The 22,266-nt window shown below is 36.6% G+C and overlaps 2 protein-coding genes across 3 annotated transcripts; both read right to left on the bottom strand.

Annotated features, from left to right (window-relative positions):
* On the bottom strand, positions 1–2,444 carry LOC123693921. Its single transcript, XM_045639192.1, has one exon. The coding sequence runs from the start codon at positions 2,298–2,300 to the stop codon at positions 1,785–1,787; it is 516 nt and encodes a 171-aa protein (XP_045495148.1). The 5' UTR covers positions 2,301–2,444; the 3' UTR covers positions 1–1,784.
* Positions 2,445–4,253: 1,809 nt separating this feature from the next.
* On the bottom strand, positions 4,254–19,303 carry LOC123694105 (SID1 transmembrane family member 1-like). 2 transcript variants are annotated; one of them, XM_045639414.1, is made up of 19 exons: positions 17,903–19,303; positions 13,680–13,749; positions 13,273–13,372; positions 12,816–12,932; positions 12,267–12,397; positions 11,873–11,983; positions 11,538–11,618; positions 11,072–11,248; positions 9,225–9,384; positions 8,770–8,850; positions 8,399–8,574; positions 7,723–7,881; positions 7,214–7,396; positions 6,816–6,933; positions 6,401–6,523; positions 5,960–6,076; positions 5,325–5,445; positions 4,636–4,882; positions 4,254–4,411 (listed from the first exon to the last, which is right to left on the bottom strand). In XM_045639414.1, the coding sequence occupies exons 1-19, from the start codon at positions 17,989–17,991 to the stop codon at positions 4,277–4,279; spliced, it is 2,496 nt and encodes an 831-aa protein (XP_045495370.1). In that variant the 5' UTR covers positions 17,992–19,303; the 3' UTR covers positions 4,254–4,276. The 2 variants fall into 2 exon arrangements, with proteins under 2 accessions (XP_045495370.1, XP_045495371.1); XM_045639415.1 differs by lacking the exons at positions 4,254–4,411; positions 5,325–5,445 and having other exon boundaries at positions 4,789–4,882.
* Positions 19,304–22,266: the final 2,963 nt, after the last annotated feature.

Raw genomic sequence — 22,266 nt, 5'->3', positions numbered from 1 at the left:
TAAAAATAGGAAGCTCTTTAATATGGCACTACCTTACAGTACCTACATTACATAATATAAAGATATGCAAGGATAACTAACGTCATGCAGGCCCTTCCGCCTGCGCTCCTTCTTGTTGGAAATATTATTCTAAATCTTGCGAAATTTTAAGTTTTAACAGAATTACTAAATACTCAATCACAAAACTAATAGTTTGAAATTATTACAAACAAAAATTATTCATAATAACATGGTATACAATCTTTTCTTCATGGATTTATATAACTTTTTTACTAGGTACATCAATATTATACTTATTTTTTATGAATCAAATCAAAGAGTTTATGAGCAAACAAATTGTGCGCAGATCTACATATTCCATGGCACTCAAACTAAATACACATTGTTGATTGGTAAAACCTTATAGTTAATTAAAAACTAAAATTAAAATATTGAATTAGAATTTTACACTCTAGTCACTAACAAGGCAATGTTTTCAACTCGACATTTTTGATTAATTTAAAAAATAAGCTATTCCCAATAGCTACATCACAAGCAATGCATATCATATAAAAACATAATAATATTATATCTGGATGTAATATATAAAACAATAAACCAGTCCAGCCAGACTTTATACAAAAGCTAAGAATGAAAAATCTTAATCTAACATACTAAATAAACTTATAAAATACCTAAAAACTAAAAATAATATTCAAATGCTTTAAAAATTTGTAAAGAAATAGAGAGAGCAGTTACAGAGTATTTTCAAATAAATGCATGGCTGTGTTATAATTTCATTACATTAAGTACTCTTGGTACTTCATGAGCCGTGGTGTTAAAAATTAAAATATCCAACACTTAAATGAGATTATTTGTAAAATATTTTTATAACTTATTATTAAAATCTTGAACATAGTTAATTAAAAAAATTTATATAAAATATTCAAATGCAATATAATTTTTAAATTTCATAAAGACTGGGAATGTTAATATTTCTAACACTAATCAGAATCAGTGACAATATGCTAGTGTAATGGCTTAGCAGCAAACAAGAGGCACTAAGAGCGCAACCTGCCCTGTCTCAACATCTTAGCCTATGTTACATCTAATATTGTAGATTTCACACAAAATGTAAATTCCTCGTATCACAAACTATAGGTATATATACTCTATACTTCTCTATATGCATATATAATAATGTATAATAGTTGAGTATCTAAACATTAGGATATGGCAACTTAACAACAACTCTTATTGTCTAGTGGAATAGCTACTGTCAGCCGAGCTCAGGCCTCAGTCGCTTCATGACACATACAAATCATAGCAATTTTATTGCAAGATAATCATAATAAATTGATGGTTTACTATGTAGCAATGTGTTATAGAATTTAAGTTTCAATAATGTATATTACCATGTACATAAGTCATCTGTCAATCACAAAAATAAGATAATTATATATTGGTTTTTATCAATTTGTAATCCTATCTATGTTCTGTGACAACTAAGACAACAGTCAACTTTAAATGTATATGAGAAAACTTAGTTAATGATTATAATCTACTACAGGACGGTCATCTTAACTGATGTGTGAGCTTCACAGTAATAAGCGGCAACCCTAAGGCATGATATGTGTTATAACTACATCAAACATACAGTGTATCCATATTCTGTGAGATTCTAGTGACTGTTATAGGTATTTGATTGTCAACATTATGTTCAAATGGTGAAGTTAGCCAATTTGAGTAGGTACATGCTCAGTAAACTTGGCCACTGTGGCCTCAAGGCTAGCTAACTGGCATCGCTACGTCTGGAGCCAGTGAAACATGAGGCTGTGAACGGTCGGATAGTCCAACTCAGTGTTGGGAGAACTGAGGAACTCCTTCAAGTTAAGCGACACGTTACCAGGCAGGGGGCTCTCTTTATGTTCGGCGGCGGAGTGCGCGGAGTTATCGTCGGAGGGACAGTCGGACGACGTGGGGTCCCGCCACTTGTCCTCGTAGTTCAGGTCGCACAGCGTCGGCGGCTCATCGCCGTCACTTATTTCCTCATCGATCGAGACACCTCGAGACTTGCTGCGAACGGAATCATTCTCGGCACTGTCGCGGCTGTTTTCATTTTGACGTCGAGCATTCTTTAATGCGCGGTATCGACGCGATCGTTCTCTCTGGAGCCGCCTCTTTCTTTCATCAGCTCGTTCTAATTCTTCAGGCGTCTTCTTTGTTGCATTCTTACCGAAGAAATATCTCATGAATGACTCGTCGCAGTTACGTTTAGACAAATAACTCGCCATTAACTTATAGTAATATTGATTGTCCATTTCTTTAAGTGTTTTGAGGAAATAACATTAGCGTTTTAAAAAAGAAAAGCACCAATATGTAGAAATTCTGGAAATTGCGAAATAAAAATAATGAGAACGCGACTGTCGCTGACGTGACGTCATTGACATTTACAATTTGCGTTCCGTTTGGCGTTCGCCGTTCACTACTATTACCTAGTGCATAGAATATTCTATCCATATGCATCAGCATATTATTATGCATATGGAGGGCAGAGCGAGGTATAAACTAGTGCTATAATTGTTTTTTTAATTAATAAATTACTTGTAATATAATATAATGTGCCTTATAAAATTAAAATAATAAGAAAACCTTTGTGTGTGCTTGTGTATTTATTTACGATATTTTATTATTGTATATGTTACCGGAAATGTATGAAATCAAGGAATTGTATACAATTCCTAGGAAATGTGTACAATTCCGATACCATTTAGGAAATGTATAAATTATTGTTTAAAAACTATTTAATGCATGCATATCCTAGGAAATGTATAATCTTCCTAGGAATTGTATACAATTCCAATATCGTATTAGGAAATGTGTAAAGTAAATGCTTTCTGTAATAAAACACGTTGTTATTTTTTTATTAAAGCTCTTAGAATTGATACAATCGGGTAAGTCATACCGTAAAATTGTAATACCTATTAATATTATGTTCATATTATTATTATCTTACTAATTAACATTTTAAAAATCAACTATCTAACTGTTAACGTAAATATCACAAAATACACTTATATATTTTATTCTTATAAAATCAAATTCTCATTTTGCAAGTAATCAGTCCCCTCGTCCCGCTGTCCTCGCGTATATTTGGCGCAGGCGGATTGTACAATCCGCCGTATTACATTACGGCTAGCTGTTTTAATATGCCGAAAATTCGTCTTTTTCCAAAATTCTACAAAAAGACGGTCTCGAGCCGACGGAGCCACTTCGTGGGGCTCCTATTTCTGTGTAATTTTAAAAAACACGAACCTAACCTAACCCACCCCCTTATCCAAACCAAAAATTTCTGATTACGAATTATCGGCATAGTTACTACAAAATGCCGACCGTTTGTAAACGGCCAGATTATATACAATTTACCTGCGACATATCAATATCTTAAATGTTTTACATTTCCGATAGCTATTTAGGAAATACATAGATTTCCTTGGAAATGTGTATAAAATAATTTATTTCACACATTTCCGTACGATTTTAGAAATTATATACATTTCCTAGGAATTGTAGGTGGTAAATGTTAAAATAATTATGTAATGACGATTCGAAAGTGCTACTAAATAGTAGTCTAATTGAATAAATGAATGTTTGAGTTTGAGTTTTGTATACAATGACGGATTACATACATTTCCGGTAACATATACAGTTCTAAATTAATTTGGTTTATTTAATTATATTATTTTTTTATAACCAATTAGTAATGTGTTTATATCTGTCCGAAATATCTGTGTTTACTTCCTCAGTCCAATTTTACTGGCAGTTTTTTTTTGAAAAAAGAAACTTAATGAAAAATAAAAAAACTGCCTATGAGGCTATGGCGCTATGCCGGGCAGATATAGTGTTCCACTAACAACCTTATAACATAACAACTAACAAGTACTTAGCATTATTACTCATTTAATAACTAATAAGTTCTTATTTATAGCTTTCAGTTGATTTTCAGAGAAAATCGTTTCTAGGACAGTGGTAGTGTACTTCGAATGATAAACACACATAATAATCAATAATTGTAACTACCTACAAGCTACCTACCATAATATTAATTATTTAGGTATGTATGTATAACGAATCTTTACATAGACACGGTACCTAGGTAATAAGTAAATAATAAGTATATTACCGTGACACTTATTAATTTAGAGGTAACAAGGTACTCGTTGTTTCAGGTAAGTACCTATTAAGTATATTTGTGTATTGTAATAAAAGTCAAGTTGTTATAAAACAGTTTATTGTATTAAAAGACAGCGATCTCGGTTCGCTTGACGGCGGAGAGTCCGTCGTCCCACGTGAGCATGGTGTTGAAGGAGAGATACAGCGCCACGGCCGACAGCATGTGCCACAGGTCGTGCGAGTCGTAGAACTCCAGCACCTGGAACATGTTAATGTTAATTACTGAAATATATTCTGCTGGTGAATTGGTGTAATATTATTCAAGTTGAAAATATTAGATTTAATTCCGTATTTATTTTTTTTCTGGCAGAGATGGCGTGATGCATATTTATAAGATTAAATTCTTCCTCTATTGACTTCCTACATTGAATGTCATATAAAAAATAAGCGCATCCATTAGTCCCATAACATATGAGAGTATACCTTGCACTCATGGTTCCGATGCCTCGACTCAGCGGGCGTGGAGGACCAGTCGGTGCTGCCCGACACGAAGAAGTAGAGCGCGGGCGCCCACGTGGCCGCGGCGCCCGCCAGCATCGCCCACGAGTACCAGCGCACGCGCTCGCCGTGCACCACCTTCATGGCCAGGTAGAACACCATGTACATCAGCGTGTTGCCCAGCAGCACCTGCAGGATGTGCGACGCGAAGTCCGCGCCCTGCTTCAGCAGGCTGGCAAACGGGGAAAATATTATTAAGTGCCTTAAATAACGAAATAGTTTTGGTGATTGTGAGATTTAGACGGGTGCAACATTTAGAGTAGTTTCCTCTAAGAGATTTTACAAAGAACAGAGTTTTGCAAGTTTCGGCGTTCTAATCGACGAAGCCATCTGACAACTTTACTAAAATCAAAAAATACACCAGAGATGAAACTCTACCTGAATCATAGCAACAACAATTTGCCATAAAATGTTCAAATAGACGGACAAAACTTTAAAAATGTCTGTAGGCGTATTTCCCCTCATTTATCAAGAGCATCAACTCGGAATTTTATTTCTGTATCTAAAATTGCTATTTTGTGATTCTTGTAACATAAGCGCACGACGCTTCTGCCGCATGTACTGCGTCTGTCGCACAGCGAGGATGGTTCCGATGTAGAAATGTTCAGAAATACCCGTAGATGGCGAAGAGCCAGTTGAGCGCGTTGGCGATGAGCAGCAGCACGAGGCGCGCGCCGTACAGCGGCCGCGCGTCGCGGCGCAGCTCGCTCGCCGCCGCCGCCAGGTATTGCTTCTCTGTTGTACACGGGAAAGTACTATTCAAGAGGGCGAAAATGACTCCCTGCTCCCAAGTCTACTATTTATGTATACGGCTTCTAAAGAACGGTTTCAAAACTAAGGGAATACAAATTATCTGCGGTAAAAAACTTATAAACAACTTTTAAACGACACTGGACTGTTAGTGGACATTTACTGAAAAGAACATTGTACATTTATTGATCTCACTGACTAATGAATATTTCTACGCGCGTGACACGGATAAGGGCCGACGACGACCCGACTTGCAACAGTTATTAGGCACGCAAAAGTGGTAGATAAGATGCGGGCCATAAATTACTTTTGTAAAGTTTAAAAATAATAATTATGATATATAACTACGACAAATGAAATAAAAAAAAGAATAAAGACGAAATACATCAATAATTGAATTCTAAAGGGTAAATGGATAAAAAGACGGGTAATATTATTGGATTTTTCATCAACCAGAAACTTTTTAAAAAAAATTAAATATAATAATTAAAAAACATACCGAGACGGAACTGTCCGAGGTAGTAGATCCTAAGAGAGAGCAGCAGGAATGTGAAAATGTGCAGCACTGTGAATATGCCCCAGAAAAGTGGACCCTGACCCAGCACGCCCCATACAACTGAAATATATCAATAGCGAAATCAAAATAACATGTAAGTACAACGAGAAATACGAGATAATGTAGATAATATTATAATATCTAAAATTTCCTGCTTTGATGAACTGTGATAGGTATTCATTAAGTAAGTCAAAGCAATAGGAGGCAAATCAACAAAATATAGTGTGTAGTGTAGTAAATGTAGTGTAGTGTGTTCTGAGTTTAAGAAGAAATTAAACGATACAAATAATTTCAGCGACAATTACAAATCGAAATGTTAAAAAAATGTGTCTTGTCCCACATTTCCTTAAAAAAAAAACACAAAACAGAGGGAGACATAATTACCGAGCGCGATGATAACAGCGAGCACGCCGAAGGTGGCGTGCGCGCGCGCGTTGACGTCGGGGTGCCGCGCCTGGTAGATCTTCACCATGCTCAGCACCGCCAGCACGTACATGAACGCAGTGTCTGTAGTAGTATGTGATTTTTTATTATAACGTCATCCGAAAGGTCTGTTACCAATGCTATACCAGTTTGATAGTCAAATTTTCCAGAGATATAAGAATGACAAAATAAAGCTCATTTCTTGTAGTAAAATGGGATTGTAGTTAAACTGTCAATATTTTTAGCCAAAAAAAAAAAACCGTAGGCGTGGCCATAACAACTCATTCCAATCGTCTACTGCGACATATTATGTAAGAAATAGACAGAATTAATAATGAAAAATAAGTATTCTCAAGTTCAGTAGCATGTAACGTACCAAACTGGAAGTTGAGTGCATTGGGGCACACGTGGTAGCTGGCGGAGAGCACGGCCACCACCATCATGCCGGCGCCCAGCGCGGACAGCAGCCCGTAGTGCGCCGGGATACCGTAGTCCTGGAACATCATATTAACGCGCTATTTATTTTATCATTTTCTAAATAATGTTTTTACTTTTTGCTGCTAAGTTTACCTATTTTTCTAGAAGATTCTAGAATAAATTTATTTTAGTTAGTTAGTTTTCTGTAAGAAGAGAGATTTATTCCAGAATAAGAACTACCACTTTTATGTCCGGGATAAAGTGAAGTTTCAGAAATGCAAAATAATGAATAATCCCTTATAAAACAATATGTGCAGAATTTCTACAACAAAGTAAAAGAAAAATAAATATACATACCTCATCCCTGGGCTGCTTCCTGCGCCTGGCGCGGCGGCGGCGCACCTGCAGCATGAAGAGCGCGCCGAGCAGCAAGTAGCCTAGGTTGGAGAACACGTGGTTGAAGTCGCCCAGCGCGCCCGCCGGGTGCGCGCACAGGAAGTTGTAGTAGCAGATGTCCAGCGAGCCCGTGAAGTTCATCGCCTGCAAATATTGACGTATAATAAACAACCTTATTTTCAAAAACTGTCCGAAACAAAACTCTGCCAACGCGTGTGTTAGGCAGAGTTAATGAGCGATTTTTTATTATTTTTTGACGAAGTTTTAATAGGCAATTGTGAGTATATTTTATGTGTGTTAATAAATCAATATTTTATTCCAATAAGCATAATCTTTAACATAATTATGTTATGAAATAAAAAAAAAAATATTAGTGCAATATCGTAACACACATGATGATATTTGATGAGTTTCATAATTTTACAGTTTTGAAATATAATTTAGTTCAATCACAAGACGTATTGACTTACAACTTGGAATGCGATGACGAACTGTATGACGGGCAGCGAGTAGAACACGGCGACGGTGTAGAGCATGGACAGGTAGCGGTCGGAGCGCGCGCGCAGCGTGCGGCCGCGCCGCCGCGCCAGCGCCGCCAGCCGCAGCCGCGCCGGCAGCCCGAACGGGCCCTGACAACGGTTGGGATTTCGTTGTTTAATACGCTAGTGCGTGCAAGTTATGTTAAAATTCATACTAATATTATAAATGCGAAAGTAACTCTGTCTGTCTGTCTGTTACTCAATCACGCCTAAAGTACTGAACCAATTTGCATGAAATTTGGTATGAAGATATTTTGATACCCGAGAAAGGACATAGGCTACTTTTTATTGCGAAATATGTACCACGGGCGAAGCCGGGGCGGACCACTAGTCAAAATATAATGAGATTAACTAGAAAACGTGTAACTATGTATATTATGGTGAATAAACTTTTCAAATTATATGCTAAACTATACATAAGGATAGACAGACAGAAAAGGGGAAGCGAATTCGAAAATCATTGAAAAGAGTCGATAGGCCTAATATTTTATAGTTATAAAAAAAATATTGAAAATTATATTAATTATTAAGCTAAATCCTGCTTACTTTCCTCCCGTTGTAAGTGTGCAATATTGCAACAGTTTTGTTTAAACTTTAAACCGCTCACCTGCACGGCATTATCCTGACTAGTATCAGTGATGGGAGCAGCGCCGTTGCGCGGTGTGTCCTGTTGTGTCACGTTGTTGCGTGACGCGTCGTGTTGTGACGTGTTGTTGCGCACTTCGCTCACGTCCGTCGCTTCCTCGTCCGTGTCGCTGTCGTCGCTCATGTCGTACGTGTCATCTATTTTTACATAATAACTATTTATTTATTTAGCCAAACCAACTATCAATCGCAGAATCAAGCATTCAAATGTGAATGAGTTATTTGTGATTAAGAGCACATTTTGTTGCATTGTGCTTACCTACCTGGTATTTATGAAAATAATACATTTAATACGATAGCAATTATAATTACATATAAATTTTAAATACTAACTCGACTGCCGGCGTCTGTTTGATGGGGACAGTGTAGTGGCGCCATCTACAGTGGTTGTGGTAACTTGGGCTTCTGACAAACCTGGAAATATTTAACACAAATATTATTTTACCAGTTTCCCTGGGTCAAAATCATCTAGTAAATACTATAAATGTGCATGGAATCAACGAAAACACTATTGTACGAGCGAGCCAAATAATACATAATCATTGGTTGTATCAATCGTCAAAGTGTGCCCCGTGAGGCACGTGTAAGTTTAATATAATAATATTAGTTTTAATTTTTTAAAATAATTACTTATCTTTGACTAAATGTTAAAGTTCCGTAGGTTCAACAACATTTTATTGTGTCGAACCTAATGAAGTAGAGCAAATTGTAATATCTCATGTACCTAGCTACCAGCGGAGATCCTTGGAGCCGGATTCGTATTAAGCAAAGACAAAAGAATCGCTAACCGCTATCAGGCTTGGCGAGCACGGCCTTGGGCGCGACGTACTTGGCGAAGGGCGGCCAGCGCTGGGCCAGCACGAGCGCGCCGGCCACCGCGTAGAACGACAGGAACAGCGCCAGCGTCGCGCCCGCCGCCACCGCGTACTGCGTGCGGGACAGCGACGGCTGCACAACACATACCCATGGGGATCACACTCAGTATTTGTATACAGGGTGTAATCGTTAAGTGTGCACAGACGATTTTTCCGTAAGTATTGCAGATAACAAAAAACTTTAAACTGATATCGAAAGTACTTAACCTAATGAGTAAAATGGCCGTCATAAATTTTAAATTTTTAAAAATAAATCGAGAAATATCAAAAAATTTATCTTTAAACCCTCCCATACATAATACATTAAGTATGAAATATGAATATCCCATATACATTTAATATGAAAGATTTTAGCTTTCCTTTTCTTTTTTTGGTTTTCTGCTTTAATTACTTCGCAAATTTGAAGTGGCATTTTTCACGCTTTTTCCGGACATTTTCACGCATTTTCCGGACATTTTACAGATATTTTCCAGGCATTTTCCGGACATTTCCCTGACATTTTCCGGGGATTTTCCAGACATTTTCATGCATTTTCCGGATATTTTCCGGGAATTGTCCAGGCATTTTCCGAAAATTTCCCTGACATTTTCCGGTTATTTTCCGGGAATTTCCCTAACATTTTCCGGAGATTTCCAAGCATTACCCTGGCATTTTCCGGAGATTTTCCAGACATTTTCCACGCATTTTCCGGATATTATCCGGGAATTTCCCAGGCATTTTCCGGGGATTTCCCGGATATTTATAAGCATTCTTCGGATATCCCCGGAAATACCCGGAAAATTCCCGGAAAATATCCGGAAAATACGTGAAAAGTGTCGAAAACGTCTGGAAAATCCCCGGGAAATGTCAGGGAAATGTCCGGAAAATGCCTGGGAAACGCTTGGAAAATCCCCGGAAAATGTCTGGAAAATGCGTGAAAATGTCCGGAAAAAGCGTGGAAAATGCCACTTCAAATTTGCGAAGTAATTAAAGCAGAAAACCAAAAAAAGAAAAAGAAAGTTAAAATCTTTCATATTAAATGTTTAAGGGATATTCATATTTCATACTTAATGTATGGGAGGGTTTAAATATTTTTTTTTTGATATAACTCGATTTATTTTTAAAAATTTATTACGGCCATTTTACTCATTTGGCATTACTTTCGATATCAGTTTAAAGTTTTTTGCTATCTGTAATACTTACGGAAAAATCGCCTGTGAGTGTGCACACTTAACGATTAAACCCTGTATACATTTTAAAATAGAGTGTCTATAGAATCTTGTCATTCTACTTTTTCTTTTAAAGTGAAACTTTTATTACATCGTCTCAAACTTTTTGGTCTGTGTAGCGCATGTCGCGTGACGCACGATACGTACGATAATTGTCGTACAAATACGATAATTTTTAGTTAAATGTCTATAGTGTGAAAAGAAGTTTCACTTTTACCGTGGTTTCATAAAACCACACAACATTTTCTTTTTATATCTATTGTCTTTCATTTCAAAATTGCATTTCATTCTACTAAACTGTAGTTATTTAGGTACCTTATTAAGTATGATATTAGGTAAATTGTTTCTAGCGTAACTACCTCTGGTTCCAACGTAGCAAAGTGCATTTCAGCATCAATAAATCTGACTTCAACGATGCGGTGATCGCGCGTGATCGAATTTTGGGGGTGCTCACTACCCATGATATCTAAATTATTTCCAGTATGGGAATGTGATATAATATAGCTCTGTTTCTTATTTTAAGTCCCCCTGCTATGAAAGTGCGGTTCAAACCTGTATGGTGACAGTGAATTCCTTGAGGCGCTGTTGCTGCGCGTGCAGGTGCGGGGCGGAGCCCCACAGCGCGGCGCTCCACAGCCAGTCGGGCTCGGGCTCCGCCGCCGTGTCGCACGCCGCGTCTGACTGCAGCACTATCAGCACTATGTAGAACCCAAGCGGGTACTGCGAACGCTGCACACACCACACGTATACATTTAATTGCAATAATACTACTTAGTTGCGAACTACATAATACTATCTATTCAATCATCGCGAAATTGAAATTTGTCTGCCAATAAACTAGGTAGGTATAACATCGAGAACTATTTATTAGATTTTTAATTGCTAAGAGATTCCTCATAAAGATAAGGGGAGATTTTCGGTTAAACTCTCTAAACCTTTTCACTTAATTAATCATCTGACTTTACTTGGTAAATTGCATTTAAGGTATGAAAACGTTATTTTTATACATTCTTCGTACCGGAATTTGCATCGCCCCAGAGCGCATCATGGTGAGCCGTAAGCCAAATACTACTTCCTCGTTTGTCTGTTTAATTGGGCACTGAAACAGAAAGTTTAAAATATTCTCCCATAAAAAATACAATTTTCTATCGTTTTTCTTATTTTTCCATGGGTTACTTTATGATGTAAGTAAACATCTAGTTCTTGGTTATAAAATAAAATAATAATATTGTTATAATATTTGTGTTCCCCAAGGATCTATGTTTGGACCGATTCTCTTTTTAATTTATGTTAACGATTTTCCATTAGTTGATGTATCTTTTTATTAGTTTTTAATATAATAAGTGCGGTAACCGTATAGTTCTGCACGGAGAGCGTGGCGCAGGTGACGGTGTCGGAGGAGACGACGAGCCGCACGCTGCTCTCGCCGCCCGCGAACCGGTAGTGCAGCACGCGCGGCGCAGACTGGATACCAATAACATTAAGTACATTATATTTAAAGTTTTCCCATGTTCTTATGGTTATGGGCTCTATCATAGATTTATCTACATAATTTATTACGATTTGAACTTTAGATTGGTCCTACTTGATGACAATTTATGTAAGTACTTACCTTTATAGTTTCAAAAAAATACTATAATTCAGTTTTACGTCACGACACTTTATTTTACACCGTTTTACCTACGAAATGGGCAATTGATAAAAGTTCTATAATATAGTACTTGTCATAATATTATGACAACCTCACCTTCGTAGCGTTGAAGGCGATAGGTTGGTCCTTTACAAGTCTCCAGACGGGCGGCAGCGCCACGCGCACGCTGAGCGTGGCGCTCGCACACGACGTCGACACGTGCAGAGAGAACGCACGCAACTCCTTCGCTGAAGTAGTACATAAAGTATTGAATAGATTACTAAAAACAGACATACATATATGAAGGCCCCAAACACATCTTCTGATATAATTAGGTGAAGGTTTTTCTTCCCTTTTTATTTATTTCGGCTGTATCTGGCTGAAATGTATCACGCAGAAAACTAATCGTTAGGTATTCGTAGGTTTTTTTTTCTACGAACCACCAACTTATTAGCACCCGCAGAATAGTTTTTCAGTAATTCTATCGTGTTTCATGCCGACTCTTTCGAATCGGATGGAGTTTTAAAAATTGACTATTCATAGCGAACATAGACATTAGGTACATGAATAGGAAAGTATTGAGTTTAAATTTGGATTGAAACAATGTCTGCTTTAAGGTGTTTATTTTTGAAAGCTATTTTACAAGTTAGCGATAGCACAGCTTACAACATTCAGTATTGTTGGTGTCGGGCGCGGCGGCGATGTCGTCGGGGCAGAGCGTGCGCTCCAGCTCGAACAGCGTGCGCCCCTCCATCTCGTACGGCAGCTGCCAGGTCACTGCACCTGCAGAGTTAATGAAAAATTATAGACAACATCTGACTTATATCGTCCCTTGATTTATCTATGAGGGTTCAAAGGGTTTAATTCAACGATGGCCAACTGCGGTTTAGCAAAAAACATGTTGACCAGCTTTTGATTCTTCAACATGCCGGTTTCCTCACAATATTTACCTTCACCGCTTCAAGCAGTGGTGACGTTATCCATTAACGTTATTAAATTATTAAAAACTTCTGTTTCATATAGGTATTCATTACCCACAAATTTTTCATATATTAATCCAGCTCTAGTCAGTCTTTTATAAGATACAAGTTTGTAAACCTGCTATTACGGCAATATGTATCACCTGTGCGTTGCCTGGAGGTGACGAGCACGGGGTGCGAGGTGTCGCCGCCGTCGCTTCGCAGCCACACCACGCTCGGTATATCGGCTGGTACCATGGATACCTGCAAATCGATTCAACCTAAATTCATATTGAATCATTGTAATCTGTTAAAGATTTAATATTATTTAGGTGAAAATATTTTTTTTTTTTTTTATTTCATTTATTTCAGATAAATTTAATATCCATATAGTTGTTATAGTTGTTTATGAAAGAAATTCTTATATTATTTTCTTGAGCTCCAAAAATAAAACTAATACAATGAACATATTTTCATGTGCTATTATCGAAATCTAAAATAAATTTATCTTTTGTAATTAGCAATTACTGTTCTTATTTTCTGGTTAGGAATAAAAAAAATAATTACCTACCGGATTAAAGTCCAATAAGAACTCGACACTGCTATTGAGAGACAGCGTGTAAACCTCATCGTAATGTAAGCTGTGGAAACCAAGTCACAATATTTTAGCATTAGTACTTAAGTATATTAGGTATAGTAGTTTTGAATTTTGATTTGCATAAAATCATTATATTGTGATGACTGATGAGCCAATAATAATTACGCAGCAAACGTCCTACTATCCTATCTACTTACTAAGTTTTATAAATAAGTTTATGAGGATGCGGATGTGTATGTGTATCTATGTTTGTTACTCTACAATGAAATTTAGCACACATATAGAGGGTAACTTGGATTAACACATAGGATAGGTTTTATCCCGGAAATCCCACGAGAACAGGAACTAAAGTACCTATGCAGATTTTTTTCAAAACGCGGGCGAAGCCGAGGGCTGAAATCTAGTATTATAAATGCGAAAGTTTGTGAGGATGGATGTGTATGTGTATGTTTGTTACTCTTTCACGCAAATACTACTGAATCGATTACAATGTTTATGACACATAGGTACCTTTATAGGGTAACATGGATTAACATATAGGATAGATTTTATCCCGGAAACGGGAACTATGCGGGTTTTTCTTTGAAAACGCGGGCGGTAAGCTAGTAATATATAAATGCGAAAGTTGTGTATGTTTGTTACTCTTTCACGTAAATACTACTTAATCGATTACGTTCGTTAGCACACATAGGTATCCTAGAGGATAACTTGGATTAACACATAAGATACGAACGAACGAAGAAAAACCTGTTAGGAAACAAATCGAACTTTCGTAAAAGTATAGACAGCTAAAGAACAGAATAGAATCTACTGGTAAAACATCTATTTTATTGCAAGTTGGGTACGCAGACGATAGCACTGTTGTGGAGAGATATGTATCCAGCGCGCGAGCCAGTACGGCACAAATTCAGTCTCTACGGGAGGCGTTGGTCGATCGCATGAACTTGTCCTTACAGGCGGTCTCCGACTGGGGCGATGCCAATCTGGTCAAGTTCAATGCGTCTAAGACCCAGGCGTGTCTGTTCTCCGCTAAACGGAGTCCATTCCACCTGACTCCGAATTTCCAAGGTGTGTCCGTGCCGATAACTAACCACCTCGAGCTTCTTGGTATCACCTTAACGCCTACTCTGAACTTTGGTTCCTTCATTGAATCTAAAGCCCAAGTAGCCTCAAAAAAGCTTGGAATTCTGGCGAAGGTGAGACAGTATTTCAGCCCGGGACAGTTGCTCAACCTTTATCAAGCACAAGTCCGATCGTGCATGGAATACTGTTCTCACCTCTGGGACGGTTCCGCCAAGTACCAGCTGGAGGCGCTTGAGGCGATAGAGAGGCGTGCCAAGAGGCTCATAAACGACAATGACCTAGTAGGCAAAAAGCTCCAGAGCCTCGGTCACCGCCGCAGAGTGGCCAGCTTATCGGTCTTCTATCGGATACACTTTGGAGAGTGCGCTGCGGAACTGCACGATCTCGTTCCGCCATCCCCGTTCTTCCATCGATCGTCGAGGCGCACAGATTCTAGGCATCGCCATATGGTGGACGTTCCATGTACCCGGACTAAGCGGTTCGGTTCCACATTCTTTATCCGAACCGCGAGGGACTGGAACATGCTTCCTGAGTCTGTGTTCCCCGACGAGTACAATATGGGGGTCTTCAAGCGTAGAGTGAACAGGTACCTTCTAGGGAAGCGCGTTCCATCTTAGACCGCATCTCAGCTTAACATCAGGCGAGATTGTGGTCAAGCGCTTCCCTATTACCAATAAAAAAAAAAAAAAAAAAAAAAAAAGTTGGTGATATTGTTCAAGTTAAGATAGGGCACTAGGTAGGGTAGCTAGGGCACGGTTTCACCAGTAAAGGCAACCTGTAGGCAAATTAAAAGCAAGTCTTCAATGGCGGCCAAAGCTGACACTGACGTATTGTAGGGTCAGCAAAAAAGAAAGTATAATCATATTTACGTATACATAGTGTAACAAAATCCCCATAATACTTGTAATGAGCCCATAAAACTGAACAACTTTTCCCAAAGAACATATTTTGTCAAATTCCAATAAAACATTATTTACTTTCGCAAATGCATAATTGTCATTGTAAATTTATGATTAAAACTATGTATTATAGGGAAAATCAAATACATTTTAGTGATTTTATTCCCTTTTTTTTTGCATGCCGTGTGTGAGCGAGAGGGAATGTTAAGCGCCGCCATTGAAGATTCGTTTCTTTAATGAACTGCGTACCTAATACATAAACATCACTGGTAAAGCTGATAGTCCAGCTTTGATTCTATCCAGGTACCTACGTGAAACCTTGGATAAGAACATAGTCTCTGCATAAGCAAAGATAATACAGTACTATATTATGTACACTCGTAACTTATGAATGTACTCTAAAGAAGTGGGCAGGTTTTTTGAAAAAAATAATATAGCAATACAAACGTAACTACTAAAAATGCTATTAGGATATGTAACGATTTGGTTTCGAGGCTATTTAAATATCCTTATTTGAAACCTTGAACATTATTTTGAAGTTTATTATTGTTGTATATTTTCATCATCATCCATGCTTATTTCGGGAACAATTGGAAATTTTAATATTATCACAATTCACAGATACAATAAATAACTTTAAAACTACTAACTAATGTAGGTAGTACATAATTAGTAAGGTTTGAAGAACTGAATTTACTCATCGTTTAAAAGAATTGCTTTATATAAAGAGTATCAATTATGTAATCTAAGGTCTGGTTAATTACAAAAATAAAAAATATATATTATGTAGTTACCTACATAACTAGTAAATAATATTTTTATTTATTTGAACAATGCATTATTTTACAAATATGTAACTATGTACATTGTTTCCAGACCCCGAAATATGGTTTCCAGAAATCTGTACTTTTCTGGTATATTTATTCAATAGGTAAGTATATAATATAACTAGTTAGGTGCCTTAGCAGACGTTTCGTTGTTCTGTCTTTATTGTCCCTTTTTCGTGTTGGCGCTAACAAAAACATTAAAAAATTGCCGAATTGATCGAGTTTGACACAGCAATAGATTTGGCGATTAAATTTTATTATGTACAAGATAAATATGTAATTCCAGTATAAAGATTATGTAAATGCTGGAATTACAAACTTGAAGCCCTTATCTTGTATCAGTTTAGCACATCCTCAACATGAGTCATGTTTAGTGTCGCTGCGGTTTTGAGTGTTGTAGCTTAAATACATATGAAGCAAATTCGCTCTCGTTGTCTATCTGTCCCTATGTACCTTTGCTTAAAGCTTTAAAACTACGCAACGGATCAAAATACGAATAGTTTAACGACGGAATAATATTTTTGAGTAACATTTATAGCGATTGCATAGTTTTATTAATACATGTGAACGCACCAGTAACTAGTTCAATTATTTTCACTATCATTATTTAAATCTATTATTTTATAACAAAGTCGTGACTGTTTCTAGAGAACTAGAGAAACATAACTTTTACAGAAACCGCGCGTGCCGTTCTGTATAATGGCGTCAATCATCACACAGAAACCTAAGTATAACATTATACCTAACTTTTACAGTAAACCAATTTTTACAGAAACCTCAGTTAGACAGGAATCTCAGTTTTACAGAAACCTAACTTTAACAGAAACCTAACTGTAGCAGAAACTTTACTTTAACAGAAATCTAACTATAGCAGAAATGGAACTACATATTACATAAACCTAATTATAACAGTCACAAATTTTACAGAAACCTTAATTTCATAGAAACCGCGCGGTCCGTTTTATTTAGCGGATATCACACGATGTAAGATGTCATAGGTACAAGAACCACACACGAAATTCGAAATAGAAACCCAAGTAATTTAGTTAGTTACTTAGCTCGGTAAAATTTATAATAGAATTAATATTTTATGAATAAATCAAATTTTGTACTATCCTGTATTTTCAGTTTTCTCACGATTCAATATTATGATGACGATGATTGTGGCAAGTTAAGATACAAGAACCACGCTCGCTTTCAAAATCATTATGCAGCGTTATGTTCGTCATGAGAACTAGAAATATAAAAGAGATAACGATAGAGATGTATTTAAAGGAAAGCGAGCTGTTTTATGTTTAGTGTTGTGTCGAGTGCAGTTTGTTATAAAGCTGGCAAGCGTGCACCGGGTAGCAAGCTGCAGCGGGGCGCGTGTGCGGCGCATACTCACGTCTGCTGCACCACCGTGACGGACTGCGCACGCGCGCCGCCCCACCACAGCGCACACAACACCGCACACAAGTACATGGCATTCAACATTCACATCGACACTACACACTACACTATCACGGAGTTAATGTTCTAGTTTCCTCGCAGCCACTTTGTTTACTCATCCTGAAGCGACGAACGCCTCACATTGCGGTTTTGTATTCCTAGTTATCGGTACCGGAAAAACTACAATCGTGGTGACAGAAAACGCGTGTCGTAGCGGGCAGCTCAGTGCGAAAACATAAAACTCGGCTTTGCGCCGGCCGAGCCCGTGATAGCGGCTATCTGAGCCTTATCAGATATTACCGATGAGTCCTGCGCCGATACTGATTTATCTTTCGATTCTATTAACTCTTTTCATAATCTAGGTGCGCCTAACGAATTTCATAAGTGTTTGCGATAAGAGTTTTATGGAATGAAATAAAGTGCACTAAAATACTGTTCCGGTTAACTCTGGTCTCACCAGAAGTGAGATTTTTTTATGAGCGTGTATATAAATAGATATTTAATAATCGTGCCGATGTACGCACACGCAAATATGTACCTTAATAAACATGTAATTATAACAAAGTAAAAGATGTGCGGAGAGTAGGTCAGAGCGTCGGCCGCTAGAGGTCGCCGGGTCGCGATAACGCTATCTCGCGCTCATTTGTCAAGGATTCCTGTTATTTGGCAAATTTTGTTGCGTGGAATGTACTAAGGGTTTCCCTACTTTGATTGTTCTACAAAACTTTAATAATAATGTTGTATGTGTATCATTGTCGATTTTGATATTCGACTACATAACTTATAGGGATACGTTCATTTTTAATTTTTTCGAGTTAAGAGAATAATAGTCTATTGTCTAAGATCTCTAGATAATTCATCCAGACACTCAATCTGAATGTTATAGCTATTCAAATTATGGAACAATTGATATTTTGTGTTGTGTACTTCATAAGTAAGTGTTTAGTATGTTTGACAGTTAAATATAAGCTGAACTAAATTACAATACTTTACAGGGCACAGCATGCATCTAACTTACAGGTTAGGATTTAAATGTTGTTCATATCCATTTGTTTTCAAATCAAAAATGTAGAAATGCTAGAATTCAATGACATTTATGTATTTAAAAATTTGTGATTACTATTTTTAAAGGCTAGTTTGAATAGCATTTTATTGAAAAAACTAAACTAAATTGTTTTATATGTAACTTTACGAGCTACTTTAATAGTTCAAAATGAAGTTTCGTTCGTGACGTCACTTAATAGCAACAAGAGGAAAAAGGGTTTGTGCAAAAAATAAAAGAAGAAAAGCGTGAGAAAATAATTTATTGAGTATAACGAATTATACATAACATTAAAATTAACTATTAAACATAATATTGTCGGCACACACACACACGCACGCACGCACGCACACACACGCACGCACGCACACACACGCACGGGCCCGCGTGCGCACACAACGAGGTAGAGGCGAAGCCCTTGTGCTTTCCTAACACTTAGCTAAATAAAGCTGACAAATTGATATTTATATTTGTTCATAAATGGCAAAACATGTAGCAAACACCTTCATTAAATATTCAAATTTAATTCGTGACAAAAATCCTAAAATTGTACGATAAGAACGCATCAAATGAACACAAAGGCAGTAGACAGATCAAATACACAGTACGAGGTGATTCATACACAATTTATGTTATCATGTACTATAATCTGATAGACAACTTGGATTTTGGAACAAATACCAAATACGATAAAGCAGTTTGTAGAATGACACTATTTTTAAAAACTAGTATAAAATAGAAAACGTAAATAAGGCGGGAATGGAAGTCACATTCTATTCTTTACTAGCTTTTAAAAATGTAAAGAAATAGCATATATTATACACTATTAAATCAGAAATCTCATATAATTTAAATTAAAAACATAACAAAATAACTAAATGCAACAATTAAGAATTGAAACTTCAAATAAACTATCAGGGTAAATGCTACATGTCCCTACGTCAGCTGTAGCTATCGACCGTTTCTGTCACGACTCCATACATCACTATAGTCCTATAATACTACCTCCTGCACCACACTCGCACTGACCTTGTATATAACCACACTGATAAAAATCATCAAATAACACTTCACTCTTAATGAAGTTAACTAAATATATTTTCGTAAGATATTGTTAGTCAGTAAATCTGTCCGCTAAGCCTGAATACACTGATTTGTTAACTATAACGTCTCGAAGCAACTTACAATATTACATCACTAAAAATATGTTTTTATTTTTTGAGACTTTCAACACTCGCACACTGACGTTTCTGTGCCTCCAGTGAATAAGGGAGTAAGACGAGTTATTCCCTTTTGTTTTTATTGCACCATTGGATTCAGCTCGTCAAAATACACAACATATCAAAAGGTCATATCTCTAGCTGCATCCTAACCCAGTTTTTCGAATGACCCAAACGGTATAAGTAGGGTGTGATAAACGGTATAAGTTACCTTATCCATCATTTTAGGCAATCGCAAAGGAACTATTCGTCTCGAGTCAAAATAACCCACGAACACAAAGACATATGTGTAGTTATACTTTTCGAATAAAGACTTTATTCATTTTGTTCCATCCGTGCTAACACTGTTTTAGTATAAACGCAGTTGTGTCATTTTTCTAACATGAGCATAAAGGAACAACTCTTAGTGTCATTGGTTCAAGTGACGACATGAGACAGTTTTGCATTAATGCCGTGTTACTATTGGTCTATTTGAATACTGCACGGAAACAACGGACACTATTCCTTTTTGCTTAATAATATTTTTCAATCTATTTTATTTATCAGTTAACTTGGGATACTAATAATATTTCTATGGAAATTAACTATTTTTTGCAATAGATATTAAAAATACAGTTTTAATTAACACATTAAGTGCTAATATTATACTCCTTGTTTATATAATTATACAGAACGATAATTGAATCATCTAAAAAAGCCAACAAAAATGTTAAACTTATAATATTTTCTTCTTATATTTGGGTAAGTTTTATAAAAAATAACTAGTTTTTAATCTTTTTTTTTTATTTAATGTAACTACAATAATACTATAATTATAGACGCATAGAAAAAAAAATTTATAACCAGTCTTGACAATTATGAATATTGTGTTCTCTCTCATATAGCGTTTTAGCCACTGTAATTTGCCTTTTTATAGGAAAAAAATCCGCCGTAATCCATATCATGCCGTAAAATATTGCCACTGACCACCTATAACTTTCCCTGTAAGGTAACTGAACATACCTACAGGAATATGGTTTTCGAGCTTCTCTTATCTCTTAATAGTGCTTGTATCCTCAATGTATAACCACCATGACATATTCGGTTTTTCTCCAGACAACATCTTCAGCCACCCAATCCTCTTGCTTGGAGTCCAAATCCAGCGGAGGACAATAATCGTCATTTACTAAAATTGAAGGTTTTTCGTCCTAGTGTTAAAGTTTTCTGGATCCTATTTTATACTCAATATATAGTATATAATACTATATCATGTAAAACGTGACTTGGAAAAAAATATTCAAATAAATCAACACAAAACATTTTTTTTAAACAATCGTAAAAGTTACGAAAAGCCCAATTATACGTCAAAATGACGTACAACATCCTCTTTACTACAAAATGGCGGAATTTACCGGGATGAGCCAACTATGTACTGCTAGGTCTCGACGGCTAATGAGTTGTTTCTGGATTTCGAAGCGATTCGATGGTAAATATAGAAAAGACAAAGTTATTTCGCCGCGGTGTACATTAAATTTACGTAGATTGGACTTCTAGGGTTAAATGCATAAACACCTACATGTTGTTTTGTTTTTATTATATCTAATAACGATAAAAAATCCGTTTATTTTATTCGTTTTTCAAACTACATGCATGGTTGTTCCACTAAAAGGCCTCAATTGAGTCATAAAGTACACAAATTTCAAGCATAATAAGTCGCATCATTTCTATAAAACCAAAACTGGCAATAATTTAAGTCGTGTTATGCGACTATGAACATAGTGCATTAGGGCATAAGTCGTTATATTGCAAAGAGCAAAAAAAACCTTATGTGAATACATTGAGTTATTCCATGAAGTACTCGTTCATAAGGGCACAACTACAAAAAAACACGAAAAAAGTATATTTATGGGGTTGTTACAATATCTGTTCATATGTAAAACTAAAGTCTAACATCATATCTTACCCATACAAGCTTAAAAATTTGAAGTTATAAAGATTTAGTGTTGATATATAGTTTTTTGTCTCTCCTGAAAAGTGCTGTTTTTGAGTTATTCCCTTATTCACTGGAGGCACAGGTTT

The sequence above is a fragment of the Colias croceus genome, chromosome 8 (genome assembly GCF_905220415.1).
Source record: "Colias croceus chromosome 8, ilColCroc2.1".
Taxonomy (NCBI): Eukaryota; Metazoa; Arthropoda; class Insecta; order Lepidoptera; family Pieridae; genus Colias; species Colias croceus.
The sequence above is the reverse complement of the archived record's forward strand: the minus strand, read 5'-3'. Positions and strand labels throughout refer to the sequence as shown.

Coding starts and splice junctions, on each gene's coding strand:
- LOC123693921 (XM_045639192.1), bottom strand. CDS start 2,300: ATGGACAATCAATATTACTATAAGTTAATGGCGAGTTATTTGTCTAAA.
- LOC123694105 (XM_045639414.1), bottom strand. CDS start 17,991: ATGTTGAATGCCATGTACTTGTGTGCGGTGTTGTGTGCGCTGTGGTGG. Junction 11,619..11,872: donor TCTCCGTGCAGAACTATACG/GTTACCGCACTT, acceptor TTTCTGTTTCAG/TGCCCAATTAAACAGACAAA. Junction 7,882..8,398: donor GTCAGGATAATGCCGTGCAG/GTGAGCGGTTTA, acceptor AACCGTTGTCAG/GGCCCGTTCGGGCTGCCGGC.